Source organism: Phyllopteryx taeniolatus, chromosome 3, assembly GCF_024500385.1.
Source record: "Phyllopteryx taeniolatus isolate TA_2022b chromosome 3, UOR_Ptae_1.2, whole genome shotgun sequence".
In the NCBI taxonomy this organism is placed as follows: Eukaryota; Metazoa; Chordata; class Actinopteri; order Syngnathiformes; family Syngnathidae; genus Phyllopteryx; species Phyllopteryx taeniolatus.
The window spans coordinates 10,910,512-10,928,385 of record NC_084504.1 but is presented as its reverse complement, the minus strand read 5'-3'; the positions used below and the strand labels follow the sequence as shown (position 1 = coordinate 10,928,385).

Below are 17,874 nucleotides of genomic sequence, written 5' to 3'. Positions count from 1 at the left end.
GATAATTTAGTTTGGAAATGCCCAAAATGTCCTTTTTCAAGATGTTCTAGTTGGTCTTTTCCAGCTGGCATTTTAGAGAGATGGATTTCTCATAAATAATTGACGTGTAAATCGGCCTTGCTCTGATTGGATCTTCCCCAATTTAAATATGGAAAACAGCTTGGCTCTGATTGGTCCATATCACGGCATTTGCTAGCGCCTAGAAGCTTGGGTTGGCCTAGCATTCATAGCGACGTCGCATCCTTGGATGTCTTTACATTAGATGCAAAACGAACTTTCGCTTCGCAACCCCCGCACAAGTTTGATTGCCAAGTTATTTATGCACACTGAACGCACATTCGCTTCATCCGTGCCACATTGATGTGCTCCTCCCACCTCGGTCCTCTGCGGCGGACCCATTCCCCATTCCAGCCCCGCTGCCCAGTGATCCTCGCAGCCACGGACGGACGGTATGCTGTGAGCGGCCACAGCGGCCAACGGGACGCCCGTTAGCACATAAATAAGCACAATTCACTAAGCATTGGATTGTTGGCCCACAAACAGGGAACATGATCTGAAAAGGGACGTAGCTGAAAATGGAAAGAAAGGGGAATATTTTGAGGTCATGCTTGTCATCTGTATCGCTATTTCATACACTGTTATGGCATAAATTATATATAGTTGAGGTATATATTTAAGTATTGTTTTAAAACACAACATATGTGTATGTTATAGACTGTATTTGCATGGCTTAGCAGCGACTGAGACTCGCGTGCTTAAAACCCGGAAATGCCGTCTTGCCGTTGGTTGGGTGTCATCCTCGAAGTGGGCATGTACTTGAATATAAATTGAAAAAAACGATGTCACACTGTTGGCGATTACAAATCCACCCGTTTTGCAAGCTTTATGCCATTCATTGCCTTTTGCATTCAAAAAGCATATATGTCTAACCATGTCACAGACTCACTTTGATCTATGTTATGAATAATACAATAGAAAAAAATTATTCTGACAGAATGGGAGCTTTAACAACTTTAAAATTAATCCAGAAAATTTATTTTAAAAAAACAATACAAAATAGTTGAACAAAAACTTTAAAACACATTCAACATTTTGGAAAATAAACTAAAAAAAATCAACAACTAATAAAAAAAACAAACATAAAATGAACGAAAAGTAATAAATACATAAATTCTACAAAATGTAAACAATAATAATAATAATAAACAGGCGGCACGCCTGGTTAGAGCATCTGCCTCACAATTCTGAGGACCGGGGTTCAATCCCCGGCCCCGCCTGTGTGGAGTTTGCATGTTCTCCCCGTGCCTGCGTGTGTTTTCTCCAGGTACTCCGGTTTTCTCCCACATCCCAAAAACATGCATGGTAGCTTAATTGAAGACTAAATTGCCCGTAGGTGTGAATGTGAGTGCGAATGGTTGTTTGTTTGTATGTGCCCTGGGATTGGCTGGCAACCAGTTCATGTACCCCGCCTCCTGCCCGATGATAGCTGGGATTGGCTCCAGCACGGCTGCGACCCTTGTGAGGAGAAGCGGCACAGAAAATGGATGGATGAATGGATAATAATAAACAATAAAAATACATTAAACAGAAATCAAAAAATATAGTGAACAAAAATTCTGAACTACAAAATGAATTCAAAATGTTTTTATAACACACTTTAAAATTTGTAATTGATCAAAATTACGAAAGAAATTACCCAAAATATCCCAAAAATATAAAAACAACATGCATTTCACTGCATCATGGTGTTCCTAATATTCTGAACCTCTGTCCTGTGTGGCGGTCAGGTGACAGCTACTGGGTGTTCGATGCCGAGATGCAGGTACAAGGGCCCAAGTCCGTCCGGGCTCTGGGCCTGTCGGAGACGGGCATCCGGGCTGCGCTGCGCTGGGGCCACGACCCGGACTTCGACACCTACTTGTTTGGCTCAGGCAGCTACTGGCGCTTTAGCCCGCGCCACAACCGTCTCGAGTCGCCTTACTCACGAGCCATGAGCGACTGGGGTGGCATCCCCGTGGATGTGGACGCCACCTTCCGAGACGCTTACGGTACGAGATAGATGGAAGTTAAGGGCCCGTATTTTGGCTCCGCTAATCATTTGAATTCAGAAAATTAATAGCAGAAATGTTCAGAATCATAGGACAAGTCATTTGATTGTGTTATAATCCGTTAAGAAAAACAAAACACGCATGGTAGGTTAATTGGCGACTCTAAATTGCCCGTAGATGTGAATGTGAGTGCGAATGGTTGTTTGTTTATTTGTGCCCTGCGATTGGCTGGCGACCAGTTCAGGGTGTACCCTGCCTCTCGCCCGAAGATAGCTGGAATAGGGTCCAGCACTTTTTGTCCTTTAACTGCTTTACAATCCGTTAAGAAATAATGCTACTTGCGGTCATTTAAGTTCTCAGAAATTCCCGGCGATACCATGCCATCACTGTTTTTCCATCTTTGATAACTGGAATAGCACAACAATTCTGAACAAGATACACATTTTGTCTATTGATTGTGTTACAATCCGTTAAGAATCAACAACACTATTTGAATTTGAATGCACGAGCATGTTGTTATTTTTAAGGCTGCTAAATGCTAAAATACTCAACAGTAAACGTTGACGTGTTTTCCGTAGGCTACGCCCATTTTATCCGCGGATGGCAGTACTGGAAATTCGACCCGGTGGGTATGAACTCTTTGGAGGGCTACCCCCGCTACGTGGGCGTCGACTTCTTCGGCTGTCGTAACGTGTGACGGAGATCGACCCGCCATCACCCAATCAGGGCGCCGCCCTTCGGGGACCAATTTTTCAGGCGCCACCAAACCTCAGGCGCTCCCGGAGGGACGTCTAAATGCTGTTTTTGGCGTCGCCTGCAGGCCAAACACAGTCATTGCTGTCTCCTCATGAAGTGCGCCGGTGCTGCGTTCAAGGGCCTCGCCGTGATGCGTTCAGGGACTGGCGTGTTTGTCGGTGCGGGTCACTGACAAGCAGCTCGGTTGTCACGGTGACATTTAGTTGTTATTAATTAACCAATTAACAATTAATGGTACAATTAGTGATCATTGTCATGATGATATTGCATATTTATACACTAAAACAGTTTTTGTACATATTACTTTTTTACTAGTTTTTTTACTCAATTGTAAACATTCCTTTTCCAGGAAGTGTAACAGATTTTTTTTTTTCAAAATTAAACAACTTTTGAACAAACTGATTTGGCTTGACACCCTCATTTGAAACCCTAACCTGTGGTTTAAAAAAATTAAAACCTAACCCTGGCTGGAAATCCTCCTTTCAGACCCTAACCTGGCTTGAAACCCTACTATGATTCCTAACCGTTATTTCAAACCTTAACCCTAGATTGAAAGCCTAATTGCAACCCCTAACTGTGGCTGTGTGTAAACCTCATTTAAAACCCTAACTCCTTGAAACCATAACCCTTGTTTAAAATGTACTCCCTGGATTAAAACCCTCATTTAAAACACTGTAGCTTGAAACCATACTTAGATCACTAATGCATGTTTGAAACCCTCTCTTGAAACCTTAACACCAGTTTGAAACCCTACAGTTGAATACATAAGCCCAGCCTTAAAATGTCCTAATTTGAAACCCTAACCATTATTTAACACCCTAATCAAGTCTCAGAACCTTAATTTAAAACCGTAACCATTGTTTAAAAACCTAATCCTGATTTGAAGCCCTACATTAAAAATATTTGTCCAGTTGTCTGCGATGAGGCACATGAGCTGTGGTTCACTTCTTTTTACATTCCACTGTAAAGATTTTCAGAAGAATGCTCACCTTTGATTTTGTTCGGATGTTTTGTTTTGTCCTCACACAGGAAGTTGACATTCCACAGTAATCACACACTAGCACACAGCTAGCCTTTACTACTATCTTTGTGTCTCTATGTCTGTGTTTCTGTATGCTTTTCTGTAAGTTTGCGTGTATGTTTGAGTGTGTGTGTGTGTGTGTGTCTATTTATGTTAGTGTATGTTTGCATGTGCATGCCTCCGTCCATATATATTTGCGTGTGTGTAGTTTTGTGTGTGAATGTCCTGTGTGTGTCCATGTTTTTGTGCATATTTGTGTGTGTGTGTGAGACTGTTTGTGTATGTCATTGTGTGTGTGTGTGATCATTTATATTAGTGTGTTTGTGGATATATGCTTGCATGTGTGTGGGTTTGTCTGTCTACGTATGTTTGTGTGTCCACAAACCCAGTATTTCCCAAAATTAGAATATTATGACAATGTTCAACATCGTAGCCCCCCTGTGTCCCCATCTTGCCAGCTAATTCATGAAAAACACCTGCAGAGGTTTTTAAATGGTCTCAGTCTGCCTTAGTAGGCTTTAGAATCATGGGGAAGACTGCTGACTGGTGCAGAAAACCATCATTGACACCCTTCATAAGGAGAAAAGGTCTCAAAGCGAAATTGCAAAAGAAGCTGCGTGCTCACAGAGCGTTGTATCAAAGTACATTAACAGAGTGTTAAGAGGAAGGGAAAATGTGGGCGGAAAAGGAGCACAAGTGACAGGGACGACCGCATCCTTGAGGGGTTGTCAAGCAAGGGCGATTCAGAAATCTGGGGGAGCTTCATAAGGACTGGACTGAGGCTGGTGTCGGTGGATCAACAACCGCCGCATGCAGACGTCGGCATGACATGGGCTACAGCTGTAGAATTCCATGTGTCAAGCCACTCCTGAACCAAAAACAACGTCAGAAGCGTCTGTGCTGGTCTAAGGGGAAAAGGTACTGCTCTGTCGCCCAGTGGTCCTGATTCCTCTTTACAAATGAGTACATTTTGCATTTCATTTGAAAATCAAGGTCCCAGAGTCTGGAGGAAAACTGGAGAAGTGCAAAAGTCACAGTGCTTAAAGTCCCGTGTGAAGTTTCCAGTTAGTAATGGTTTGGGGAGCCGAGTCATTTGCTGGTGTGGGTCCATTGTCTTTTATCAAGTCCACAGTCAACGCAGCTGTCTACCAGGAAAGTTTAAAGCACTTCATGCTTCCTGCTGCCGACGAGCTTTTTGGAGACAATGATTTTTTTTTCCAGGAGGATTTGGCACCTGCCCACAAAGCCAAAACGACCAATACTGTACCTGGTTGAATAGCCCTGGAATAACAGTATTTCAGTGGCCAGCAAACTCACCTGACTTGAACCCCATTGAAAGTTTGAGGGGGATTGTCAAGAGGAAGATGAGGGAACGGAAACCCCGAAATGGCAGACCATCTGAAGGCCAATAACAAAGCAACTTGGGCTACAATAACACCTGAACCGTGCCAAAGGCTGATCCTCCATGCCACGCCGCCTTGATGCTGTAATTCATGCAAAAGGAGGCCCAACAAAGCACTGAGGGCATATTACTGTAATACACTTTTCAGAAGGCCAACATTTCTGTTTTTGTTGGTCACATTAAATATTCTAATTTTGTGAAATACTGGATTTGTTTAGTTTTTTTCTTTCTGCCGTAATCATCAAAATTGAAACAAATAAAGGCTTGAAATATTTCACTTTGTGTGTGGTGAAGTAATCTAACATACCAGTTTCACTTTTTGAAACAAAATATTGAAATCAATGGACTTTCCCTCGATATTCCAATTTTTCGCCACATACATACGTGTCTGTGCGAGTGTGTATGTCTATATATTTCTGTGACTGTATTTCTATAGGCGGCACGGTGGACGACAGGTCAGTACATCAGCCTCACAGTTCTGAGGACCCGGGTTCAATCCCTGCTCCCGCCTGTGTGGAGTTTGCATGTTCTCCCCGTGCCTGCGTGGGTTTTTTCCGGGTATTCCTCCTCCCACATCCCAAAAATATGCATGGTAGGTTGATTGAAGACTCTAAATTGCCCGTAGGTGTGAATGTGAGTGTGAATGGTTGTTTGTTTATATGTGCCCTGCGATTGGCTGGCAACCAGTTCAGGGTGCACCCCGCCTCCTGCCCGATCATAGCTGGGATAGGCACCAGCACGCCCTCGACCCAAGTGAGGAGAAGTGGCTCAGAAAATGGATGGATGGATGAATTTTCATGATGTGCGTGTGTGAAAGTGTGTTGCCATTAGCACTGCACTGCTGACACAGTGTGAGCTCATCTGCACGGTCTCAATATCATTATTAACATTGCTAATACCTACTTTAACAACAACAAAAACCGTAATACTCACGCACTCACTGTCCCAACATTATGATTATGAATGAGACCGTAATTTTAAATCCTAACCTTCAAAGACCTCAACCAGGCTTGAAAGTACAAACCCGAAGCCATGTTTAATATTCTAACCGTGAAGCCCCAATAACTATGATTTTTAAATCCACATTTCAAACACTGACCCTTGTTTAAAACCCTTACTCAGGTTGGAAACCCTAAACTCTTAATCCTAACTTGGAGGATTAAGGATGTTCGGATATTACAAGTGTTGACAAGAAAATCATGAAACCTTGTTAATGTGTTTTTTTTTTATTTTGTAAGAATCATTCAAATGTACAAAAAGATGACAAATACAACATAAATATATTATCTGACTTCTTGCACTGTGTGTGTGTGTGTGTGTGCGTGCGTGTGTGTGTGACCAGAAAAGGGTAAAAGGGTGAGCGACCCATGTAACACACGTGTGCTTCCAGTAGGGGGGCGCTCATCATGTGACAATAATGAAGCAGCAGCATTTGTTGTTCTACCAGGCCGGCGCCGTGTTGGCAAGTCGCCTCATTCGCCTGAAAGGAAAAAACAAAACAAAACTGGTAGCACCTCCATGTGGTGTCACGTACTATTTTCTTTTTGTACTTTTTATTACTACTACTTACTTTTTATAACCTTTTTTTTTTTTTTTTTTAACTTTTATTATGTAATACGACCTGTGTACTTAATCTTTTTAAATACTTTTTAGACTTTTTTTTTTTTGTAAATGTGAACTTTTTTTTACTTTTGTACATTTTCCACTTGTATTTTTTGGTCAATTTGAACTTTTTAACACTTGTAGTTTGAAAATGTATACTTTTTTGTGGGGTAATCATTAAATGTTTCTTTTAATTTTTTTTAAACCTCTTCTTTTCCACCCCAATTTTGTTGTGTAAAATGTAACTTTTTTACATTTCACTTTACTAATGTAAAGTGTTTTGTTACAATTGTACTTTGTCTTTTATTTTTAGTTTGTATTTTGTCACTTTATATACGCTTTTGTTAAATTTGTACATTTTCACTTTCTACACTTGCTTTTTGGAAAATGTGTACACTTTTGTTGTTTTGATTTATTCTTTTTGTAAATGTTTACTTTTTAAAAATATTTACTTTGTCAATGTTTAGTTTCAGTTATGTTTACCTTTCTGTAAACCGTATACAGTGGGGCAGAAAAGTATTGAGTCAGCCTCTGCAGGTCATTCACTTCAAAAATTATATGTTTTACTTTTTTACACATTTATGATGACTTTGTCCTTTTCTAGACTTGACCTTTGTTAAACCTTTTCCAATTTGTTTGCACTTTCCTACTTCTGTACCTTTTTTTTAACACTTAGTTTGCCTTTTTTTCTTTAGTACTGTTGCCCCTCCTTTGTGTATGTGTGTGTGTGTGCGCACCGATGCCCACCTGGTGTTTCTGTCCTGGTCTCTGATCTTCTTCTCCATCTCGGCGTCTGTAAGCGTCTCCAGCAGGGGGCACCACTGGTCGGCATCACCCGTATTTCTGATGGCGATTTCCACCGTCGGGAGAGGGTTCTCACTATAACAATTATGAGACAGAAGTCATGAGACAGCCCTACTTAGAAGCCCCAGCACTGGCTGGAAATGCTCCTCGAATACCTGAAGGCGTACGTCCTCTGGTGCCAGCTGAGCTGCCCCCTGATGCTGTACGCGATGGTGGTGACGAACTCGCCTCCCAGGCCCAGCTCCGAGCACAACTTGAGCGCAAACTTCTCCGGAGAGTTTTCCCTCTCCGACATGTCCCACTCGAACTGGTCCACCAGGGAGATGTTGCCCACGTGGATGTTGAGCTGAACGAGACGGGGAGGAAGTCAGCCGGGAAGAACAACGGCGGATTTCCCGCCGCTGCGCTTGGCGTCGTCGTACCTTGATGATGACCCTCTGGTCCGTCTGCTCGTCCAAGATGCTGTCGGTGGGGTACGACTCCATCTGCTGGCGGATAGCGGAAGCGATGGCGGGCACGAAGGCCAAAGGGTTCAGGTCCAGGTCGTCGCACAGAATCTCCGAAAACATCTCGGGAGTCATCAGCTTCTCTGGAAATCACGACAATGACAAATTCCACTTTTATGTTACTGATGTCAAGAAGGCCTTTGTTTAAAACTAACTAACTCTCATTCAAAACCATAATCCAATTTTAGACCCCTAACCCGGCCTTAAAACCCTAATTTACATCCCTAACCTTGATTTGAAACCCTTCTTTGTAACCCCAAACCATGCCTCAAACCCTCATCTGAAACACTAACCTTTGTTTGAAACCCTAAGCCTGGTTTATTCCAACCCCTGATCTGTCTTGAAACCGAATTTGAAACTCGAACCCTTCCTTGAAACCGTAATTTCAAAGCCTAACTCTTGTCTTAGAAAACACTTCTTTGCCATCCCAACCCTTGCTTGAAATCTAATTTCAAAATTCAATTTTAAATCTTCAATCTCTATTTCGAAACCCCCACCTAGTTTAAAACCCTAACCTGTCTTGAAATCCTAATTTGAAAGCTTTAGTCGAATTTAAAACCCTACTTTGAAGCCTTCACTTTTGTTTCAAACCCTAACTCAAGGTTGAAACTACTAATTACTTTGAAATCATACCACAGGCTTGAAACCCTAATTTACATCCCTAAACTTGGTTTGAAATCCGACTTTAAAAGCCTCAACCAGGCTTGAAAACCTAAGTTTGTCTTGGTTGAAACTAGGGTCCGACTGACTGGTCCGGATTTTTTGAGGCCGCTATTTGGCAGAATAAAATTCCGATGGCAGATTAACTAAAATGTTGTGTGCGTGCCGGCTGCAAGCGATGGTGAGCCGTGACGTGCCGTTCATGTTCCAGGTGAACGCGTCTCTCAGCTTCTGGCCCTCGATCTCCATGTCCAGACGGATGGGGACCAGCACCTCCGACTGGGTGGCGTTCTCGTGGATCACCGCCGGGTCGTGGTCGTCAAAGCTGAACAAGAAATAACACGCTTTAACACACAGGCACACGAACACGCAAGTGTGTGTGTGTGTGTGTGTCTGTCAGCAGCTGTGACTCACCAGAGCGGGAAGGTCCTTTTCTTGTCTCGGCCCAGGCGGCTCCGGTTGATGGTGGTGGAGCAGGGTACGGCGTCAAGGTGGTGAGAGCTGTTGGGCAGCGTGGGGACCCACTGGCTGTTCCGCTTGGCCTTCTGTTCCCTATACATACATACATACATACATATTATACGCATATACATGGAGAATTAGAAATCTGATTTTTATTGCGAAAGATGCGGCGGGTAGAGCTGTCTTGCCATCCTCATCTGAAACCTTAACATAGTTTAAAACCCGACTCTGAATCGGCAAACATTGGCGTGAAACCTTACTTGGGAACTCTTACCTTGTCTCAAAACACAGGCTTGAAAACATAACTTGACGTCCCAATCCTGTCTTGAAACATTAGTTTGAAACCCTAACCCTGCCTTAAAACCCTAATTTGAAACTCCAGCCCTTTACGGCAGTGTCCATTTCTTATAGATGCACGCAACGTCATGACCTCCTCAACATGGCCGCCACGAAGGAACGTCGGTTAGCCGGGCTACTACAGCGCGCTGGCGTAACTAGTCTTCCCATCTATGGTTAGGAACTTGGGACCACTGCTATAACACACAAATGTAGACAGAGAATGTCCAAGTTTGGGATCACTTGAAACCAAAAGAAGTAGTCATGTAGTCGGAGTAAACAAAAGCGGAGTGATATCCAATTGCTGTAAAGGCGAGCTGGCGTACCACAGCAGCTTGGCAGAGGAAACATCCACATGTGAACTTCCATGTTTTTATTTTTTATTATTGTCCACTGCAGTGGATGACACCCGGTGTGCTTTCAGCTATCGGAGCAAAGCATTATCCACTTTTGCAATACATTTGAATGCAAACTCAAATTCCATCCGATTATTAGATCAAAATCTCCTTTATTGTCATTGTACTCAAGAACTGGACTTAAACCAAATAAGTATAAAAGATAAGTGCTAAGTACTTCCATTCCACTGCATTTATAACATACACTCAGTCCCAACATATGCAGTGAAAGGATCGAAGTCCTTCCATCATAAATGAGAATGAAATGCATGTTAGTCGTTTGTTAAATATATTATAGAAGTTATCATTTATTTGCTTAGCTTGCATTAGTATAATGGACAATTTTAGATGTTTCGCCTTCAAAAAGAAGACTCAGCATCATCCATGGAAGGGCGCCTGGACCAAGGACGTGATCGGATGTGGTCGGGTCGTGACAGGTGTTGGTCCAATATTATGTGTTGTGTCTTATTGCTTAGAATACTATGTCTGGGAAAAAACCCTCTTATTATCAAATATTTTGTGTTGTGTCTTATTACTTAGAATATTATCAAATATTTTGTGTTGTGTCTTATTCATTAGAATACTATGTCTGGGAAAAACCCTCTTATTATCAAATATTTTGTGTTGTGTCTTATTACTTAGAATATTATCAAATATTTTGTGTTGTGTCTTATTCATTAGAATACTATGTCTGGGAAAAACCCTCTTATTATCAAATATTTTGTGTTGTGTCTTATTACTTAGAATATTATCAAATATTCTGTGTTGTGTCTTATTGCTTAGAACATTATGATTTGTAAATCCCTCCTATTTCAAATAAATGCAGGAGCGAGGGGGGGGGGATTGTTTAGAGCGTGTTGAGAGGCTGTGATCTGAACAATCTCCCATACGCCCTCCTCATGAGAAAAAGAAACCAGTGTCTTCATTCCTTTTGTGTCTATTTTTTATAATGTTGGGTAAGATAAATCCAACATCGTTAATAAAAAACAATTTGATTAATCAAAGGAATAGTCGATATGATAACCGATTCATCAAAGACTCCAAAGTGACAGCCCTACTTGAAACCATACGCTAAAACTAGACTTTAAACCGATCTGATCGGCCTGATCGGTATTGGCCGATATGCCGATCGGCTTTAATGTTATAATTCGTCGATCCGATCAATGACTCCGCAAAAGACATTTACTCCACGTTGCCATCGTGTACAGTATATTTGATTACAAATGCTGCTTTATTTTTAGCCTTATACCCTACTATGCAATCCAAATATGAAAACCTGTCTTGAAGTCCGAATTTAAAATCCTACCCCTTGTTTAAAACGCTAACTTGAAAATCTGACTTGAACCCGTTAAGTTAAACTCTCTTGTTTCAAAGCTTGAAGCTCTACTTGCCAGAAGTAACACAGCGGTGTTGTGGTACCTGAGGTACGCCGGCGGCTCTGTGCTGATGGACACGGCTTTGTACTTGTCGTCGTTGCCGTCCAGGATCTCGTCCACCTCGCAGGCTTTGAGCAGCGTGACGCTCGTGGCCAGCTGAGTGTAGCCGTGATCTGAAACCACAGCGGCCGATGGGCGAGAGCGACTCGTCAGCGGCGGCCGATCGACCCTCCCGCCTTCCCCCCGCTGCCGTCCTACTGACCGTGCGACGACTCCACGATCTTCTTGCGCTCCTCCACCGACGCCAACTTCCTCCATAAGGACGGATATCGTTTGTACAGGGAACCCCGGAACATGCGCAGGTAGTTGCCCACCTAACACGTTACATCACATTACATTACTTCATATTATACAAACACACTTTTAAATCCTTTGCCACACTTTGTTCTTTTCATTTATACATTTGTCCATCACCTCAAATGGCCAATCAGTGGAAACATTTCCTATTTATGGCTTGAAACCCTAACCGTTGTTTAAAACACTAACAATGGCCTGAAACCCAAACTTGAAGCCCAAAACCCATCTCGAAACCTTACTCTTTGTCTAAAACCCGAACCAATGCTTGAAGCCCTAATTTGCATCTCAAATATTTGTATAAAACCCAAACTCTGTCTTGAAACCCTTCTCTGAAACCTTAACAATGCCTTGAAACACCAACCCTTGCTTGAAACCCTACCTTGAAACACTAGTTCTTGTTTGAAGACACACACAGCCTTGAAACTGTAACTTTGCCTTTACACTCTACTTTGAAACCCTACCCTTGTCTAAAACCTTAAACAAGTCTTGAATCCCCAATTTGCCATCAGTATTGTTTAAATCCTGTACCATGGCTTGATACCCTATTTTTAATCCCTAACCTTTGTTTAAAAACCTAACTTAGTATCCTACTGAAAGTCTAAAACCTTAACTCAGGCTTGAAACCCTAACCCTTAAAAACCCAATTCTGGCATGCAAACCTACTTGAAACACTGCACCACTTGCACACTGACTGATGAGTATCCGCAACATATGCACAAACGACATAGTCCCAGATTATCGCGCTACTAGTCACTTGAAATTGCATACACTCCTTGAAGTCTCGGCGCCCTTTGCACAATGGTCATTGCACCGGACTATTGCTATATTAGTCATTCAAACCGCTCTAATTGCTAAAGGACTATGCATCTTTTTGCACAATTGTCCAAAAACATGTACCGGCATTACCAGATTACTAGCAACCTTTTATTGTTCAGTGTTTTTCTCAATGTCTTTATGTCTCAAAAGTGTTCTCTGTCAATTGACTCTCTGTTGTAGTACTAGAGTGGCTCCAACTACCGTAGACAAATTCCTTGTGTTTTTTGGACATACTTGGCAAAATAAAGATGATTCTGAAAACCTACCCCAGATTTGATACCCCTAAGTAGGACTTGAAACACATTCTAAACCCCAGTTTAAAACACTAACCCAGGCTTGAAACTCTAACTTGACGCCATAACCCTGGCTTGACTCCCTAATTTGAAAACCTCTTTCCTCACTTTGAAACTAATTGCCAAATTTCTCCATTCAAATTAGCCGAAGCCACTAGCTTAGCACGCTAACCTCTTCATAAAAAGCTCAAACCAACACAGACCACAACAACAACACAAAACCTAAACACGATATGAATACGTTATATAATACAGCAGCGACTGAAAAGCCTAAAACTATAACCATATATAACCATAATCATATATTCATAAATAAAGTCGGACGGATGACTCTTCCTGCCCTCAAAGTCGCTTTGCAACGTTAGCATGTGAGCTAAGCACCGGTAAGAAAGCGACAATCAAACAAAGGTTGCCTTGAAGAGCGAGCGGTAAGCGGCGGCGGGTTAAAATGAAGACACACCGACCTCCGAGCCGATCATATAAAAATCTCCATCCTCTTCCAGTTGGAATTTGACAGGTTTCTGCCCAAACGTCTTGCTTAGCGCCATACTGGAATGGAATGCAATAACAAAAGCCGGTTTAGTGCGCTTGCGTACAACAGGGACACGTCCAGTTGCGAGATGATGACGACACAACATAACAACAAATGACCGTTAGAATTACAGAAAGCTTATAATAAACACAGGATAAAAGCTTAGCTAAGACTCCGAATAAATGGTAAGTGATACATTTACACTGTAATAATGCGTAGAATTATTAGAATGGCGTAAAAAGATGAATGCGTGCGCATGCGTAAAACGAAGACGCGTCCTGTCGCGTGGTTATGACGACACGACAAGCCACCAATGCCAATATACTGAAATACACGGTTATTTCAATGCCAATATTTTTCTTAAATCTTTTTCACTTTTAATTGAAATACACATAAATTCAATTACACATAATATTGCTTTTTCTTAAAGTACGAAGTTTTAATTTGAGTACAGAATTTATTGATTGATTGATTTTAAACTGAAAAACTTCACGAAAAGGGACAAAAGAGACAAGACAGTGTATTCTTTTACAAACGGTATGTTTATTCATATATACATTAATATATTAATCTATAACCAAGAGAGGAGGGAATGTACAATGCAAAAAAAAGCTGTATATACAAATCAATAAATAAACATTGGCGGGGGCACTTTTTGTATTCTACATCGTTTCTGTGTGTGTTTCTGGGAGGAGGAAGTATTAAAGAAGAGACTTAGAAAAAGTTTGTCAGTCTTCAGTTCAAATGGGGGAAAGAATAGCATCCAAGCACAGCGGTGGGCAACAAACATTAACACAACACACACGGACACACACATGCTCAAAGCACCACAGGAAAGTCATGTCAACGCGGCAACACAGACAACTACAGAATTTACCTTTTCTTTGTCTGGTAACAGACACATGACACACACACGCACGCACAGACGCGCCCACACACACAAAAGTCTTATTGGAATTGAGGGATGACTCTCATAGGGGAAAGCATGGAATTCCTGCAGTGCGCTAAAGCAAAATGTGCTTCTATCCTGCTGCACGTGTGAAAAGAAAATGGCAGCTGTTTGGCCAAACGTGAAAAAAATTACACCAAACTCAAAAATTAATAAAACCACAACAAGTTTGTTCAATCGCAACTTTCTGAAAATTAGAAAAATCATGTTAAGTGACACTTGACGTGATGTGAAGTGTAATGTCAAGTGATGCAATATGTCAGAAGGCAGTCAGATGTCACATTAAGTGCCAAACCGTGTCAAGTGGCATGTCAGAAATCACATCATGAGCACAAGTAAAATATCAAGTGACATGTCAAGTGTTTATGTCAATTGATGAAAATGTCAAGTGTCCTAACATGTAGTACAAGTGCCATCAAGTGTTGACCTTGTGACACATCAAGTGTCATGTCAAGTGACACACAAATAACAACTGCCATGCCATCTGACAGTGTTACATATGATGTGACATGTGACGTAACATGGAAAGTGTAATGTCAAGTGGCATATCAAGTGTTACATAAAGTTGTGTCACTTGTTACATGTCAAGTGATATAACATGTAGTGTGTCACACAGTCATGTCAAGCGTCGTCAAGTGTCATGTAAAGTGTTGTGACGTCAAGTGAAGTATTATAAGGTGTCATTTAACATGTAAAGTGTAATGTGAAATGTCATGTAATGTGTTGTCAAGTGACGTTTCAAGGGTCATGTCAAGTGATGTAGCATGTAACCAAGTTTTAAGTCCAATGACATGTCAAGAGACAACATGTAAAGTGTTATGTCAAATGGCTGCGTCATGTCAAATTTCATTTAAGAGACTGAACATGAAAAGTGTCAAGTGACACAAAGTGACCTGTCAAGTGATGTAACGTCAACTGACATCAATTGTCATCTCAAGCGTCGTCAAGTATCATTTTAAGTGTTGTGACACATCAAGTGATGTAATGTAAAATGTCATGACCTGCTTGTCATGTCAAGTGTTGTGACCCTTAAATTAACATGTGGCATGTAAAGTCAAGTCTGTCTTGTGATGATGTAGTTGCCGCAGTGCGTCAAAGGAGGCCAAGCTTCTCAGTGCTGCAGTTGTGTAAAAGGTTGTAAGCTGTTTGTCCAGGATGAAGTAGTACATCAGCGTGTAAAGTCACAACTTTGTTCAAAAGTAAAAAAAAATAATAATAATTAAAAAAAAAAAAAAAAAAAATTTAAATCCAAAAGTTTGTTCCCAGCTTAAAAGGCAAATCACTTGTTTGGCAACTTGTCCCTGCTCACTGCATCCACCAGGACACTTTTTGTTGTTGTTGATCACAGTGCTCGACATGAAGCCCACAGTGACTCCATCACCATTTGGACTTTTTGCGTGTCCCAAATAAAAGCAAAACAAAAACAAAAAAAGGCAAAAAATGGTGGCAGTGGCATCAGTCAAACATTTAGTTTTGTGGCAGTGACAACCTTGTGGTGGTCAGGCCATTTTCTCTCCACAGGTGCGTTTCCTACACTTCCCATTATGCTTTGCAGCCAACGTCAGCCTCAGGTCCATTCCGATAGTGTTTCCTTTGTGAGAAGTTGGAAAAACTCAACCGCGTCGTTTCCTCCAGTGTGTCCACATCCTATCCCAATATTTCAACTTCATCATTTCGAAAGGTAAACCTTTACATACAGTGCTCAGCAGAAACAACTTCACATCAACTGGTAAAAGGCTTTTCTTTTCAGGAAAAAAAGGTTTTATTTTGATAGTTGCAATTTCCAAAAAAAAATTAAATAAATAATAATAATCTTATTTTTGGGAGCAAATAATTCAAATTATTTCAAGAATAAAGTCTTAATCTTAGGACAAACAAGTCAGATTTTTTGGGGGGTGGCGGAAGTCAAAACCTTACAATAAAGAATGTTTTGAAAAAAAACGACCATTGCTATATTTTTTCCGAAAGAAAACTTGGTAATATGTTTTAGAGAATTAATTCATATTCTTACCTACCGTAATTTTATGAGACTTAAAGTAATATTTTTTTCAAGAAAAGAATCTTACGAGATTAAAGCCATACTTTTTTTCTGGAACATTAAATATCATGTAGATACGTCCTCAGCTGTTTTCCAACTTTATTTTTATAATACTGTATGATTTTTTTTCCAGTATGGCTCTAATACTTCTTTGAGTGTGATCATCATCAAAATTGTGAAAATTATTCCAATGTTGATGAAATTTTTTTTATGAAAAGCTGAAGTCATTTATGTTGAGCACTGAGCCTTTCTTCATTAATTAAGTGCAAAGTCATCAGTAAAAGACAGAAAAAGACAACAACAACAACAAAAAAAGACAGCATTATCGTAACTACAATTGACGGCTGACGCCTACTAGTGGTCAAAGATTCCCAGTCAAAAACCGTCAATGTGGTCATTAAATTCTTCAAAGAGTTTCCAAACATGGCGACGAGTGAAATCATGTGACCTCTTGAATAAAAGATCATCAGCAGCACCATCGTCAAAGCAGAAAACAAAAACAAAAAAAACAACAACACAAAATTATATACAAAGCAAAAAAATACACAGCACACCTGACGTATATACATGTTGTTGGCCCATTCAATCAAGTGTCATTTGACTCATGGTCAGTTTGACCACGTGTCAAAACTGGGTATCCGGTACATCCGGATCCGACCCACGGGACAAGGTCTGTTTGACTATGTGTCAACGCTGTGGGCACCGGAAACATCCCAATCCTACCCATGGCACAACGTCTGACCTCGTGTAAAAACGATGGGCATCCAGAACATCGCCAGGATGCCGTTTATTAAAAAAAAAAAAAAAAAAAAAAAAAAAAAAAAAAAAAAAAGAATAATCCATCCGGCACTTCCGGAACATGCCCACGGGACGACGACTGTTTTGATCATGTGTCAACTCAATGACCATTAGGAACATCCAGATCCTACCCATGTGCCAACACGATAGGCATCCAGACCATTGCCAGGATGCTGTAAAAAAATCCATCCGGAACATCCAGATCTTGCCCACGGGACGTCTGTTTGACCATGTGTCAACAATATAGGCCAGGATGCTGTAAAAAAATCCAAAGTGCGACCACTTTCCTGGCTGCCTGATGTAAACAAGTAAGTGACTTGGCCCAGAAACGGCTTCCAGAAGCCAAACTAAGTGCTAAAATGCTCCAGGTGGCGCTCTCTCTCTCGCCCGCTCTCCCACCCTCAGAAAATCCCTTTCGCTATCTTCAGTCCTTTCTGCTTCATCCGGGGCAGCGTGGAGCTGGCCACCGTCTTAGCACGCATGGGCCGCACCGGCCCGCGCTTCTTCAGCACAAAGTCGTAGTTGGCACTGGAGTTCATGGCGTAGAAGACGTTGGCGTTGTCGGGGATGCGAAGCTCTAAACAAAGAGAAACGGGATACCATCAGAAAACTGCTACTAGAGCGAAAACTTGTGTCGTGTGTCTGCGTTGGGTTAAGCGGGCAAGATGTCTAAAACAGCACAGAGCTGAGAACAATCTTGCTGCTTTTCGCTGTTCGGGGGTT

The 17,874-nt window shown here is 41.4% G+C and overlaps 3 protein-coding genes across 6 annotated transcripts in view; 1 reads left to right on the top strand and 2 right to left on the bottom strand.

Annotated features, from left to right (window-relative positions):
- mmp11a (matrix metallopeptidase 11a) overlaps positions 1–3,206 on the top strand; it is a 61,375-nt gene extending 58,169 nt beyond the window's left edge. For both annotated transcript variants that reach the window (XM_061769147.1, XM_061769148.1), the window contains exons 7-8: positions 1,788–2,048; positions 2,627–3,206. In XM_061769147.1, coding sequence (XP_061625131.1) covers positions 1,788–2,048; positions 2,627–2,745 — 380 coding nt within the window. In that variant the 3' untranslated portion in view covers positions 2,746–3,206. The remainder of the gene's footprint in view (positions 1–1,787; positions 2,049–2,626) is intronic.
- A 3,228-nt stretch (positions 3,207–6,434) lies between these two features.
- Positions 6,435–13,456, bottom strand: smarcb1a (SWI/SNF related, matrix associated, actin dependent regulator of chromatin, subfamily b, member 1a). Its single transcript, XM_061769205.1, has 9 exons — positions 13,299–13,456; positions 11,631–11,742; positions 11,412–11,541; positions 9,214–9,351; positions 8,997–9,124; positions 8,056–8,222; positions 7,789–7,979; positions 7,577–7,708; positions 6,435–6,707 (listed from the first exon to the last, which is right to left on the bottom strand). The coding sequence occupies exons 1-9, from the start codon at positions 13,380–13,382 to the stop codon at positions 6,668–6,670; spliced, it is 1,122 nt and encodes a 373-aa protein (XP_061625189.1). The 5' UTR covers positions 13,383–13,456; the 3' UTR covers positions 6,435–6,667.
- Positions 13,457–13,889: 433 nt separating this feature from the next.
- The window catches only part of LOC133475734 (ral guanine nucleotide dissociation stimulator-like), a 52,080-nt gene continuing 48,095 nt past the window's right edge, over positions 13,890–17,874 (bottom strand). For all 3 annotated transcript variants that reach the window (XM_061769060.1, XM_061769059.1, XM_061769058.1), the window contains exon 18: positions 13,890–17,728. In XM_061769060.1, coding sequence (XP_061625044.1) covers positions 17,553–17,728 — 176 coding nt within the window. In that variant the 3' untranslated portion in view covers positions 13,890–17,552. The remainder of the gene's footprint in view (positions 17,729–17,874) is intronic.

Coding starts and splice junctions, on each gene's coding strand:
- smarcb1a (XM_061769205.1), bottom strand. CDS start 13,382: ATGGCGCTAAGCAAGACGTTTGGGCAGAAACCTGTCAAATTCCAACTG. Junction 11,743..13,298: donor TTTATATGATCGGCTCGGAG/GTCGGTGTGTCT, acceptor GTAACGTGTTAG/GTGGGCAACTACCTGCGCAT. Junction 11,542..11,630: donor GATCGTGGAGTCGTCGCACG/GTCAGTAGGACG, acceptor CTGTGGTTTCAG/ATCACGGCTACACTCAGCTG.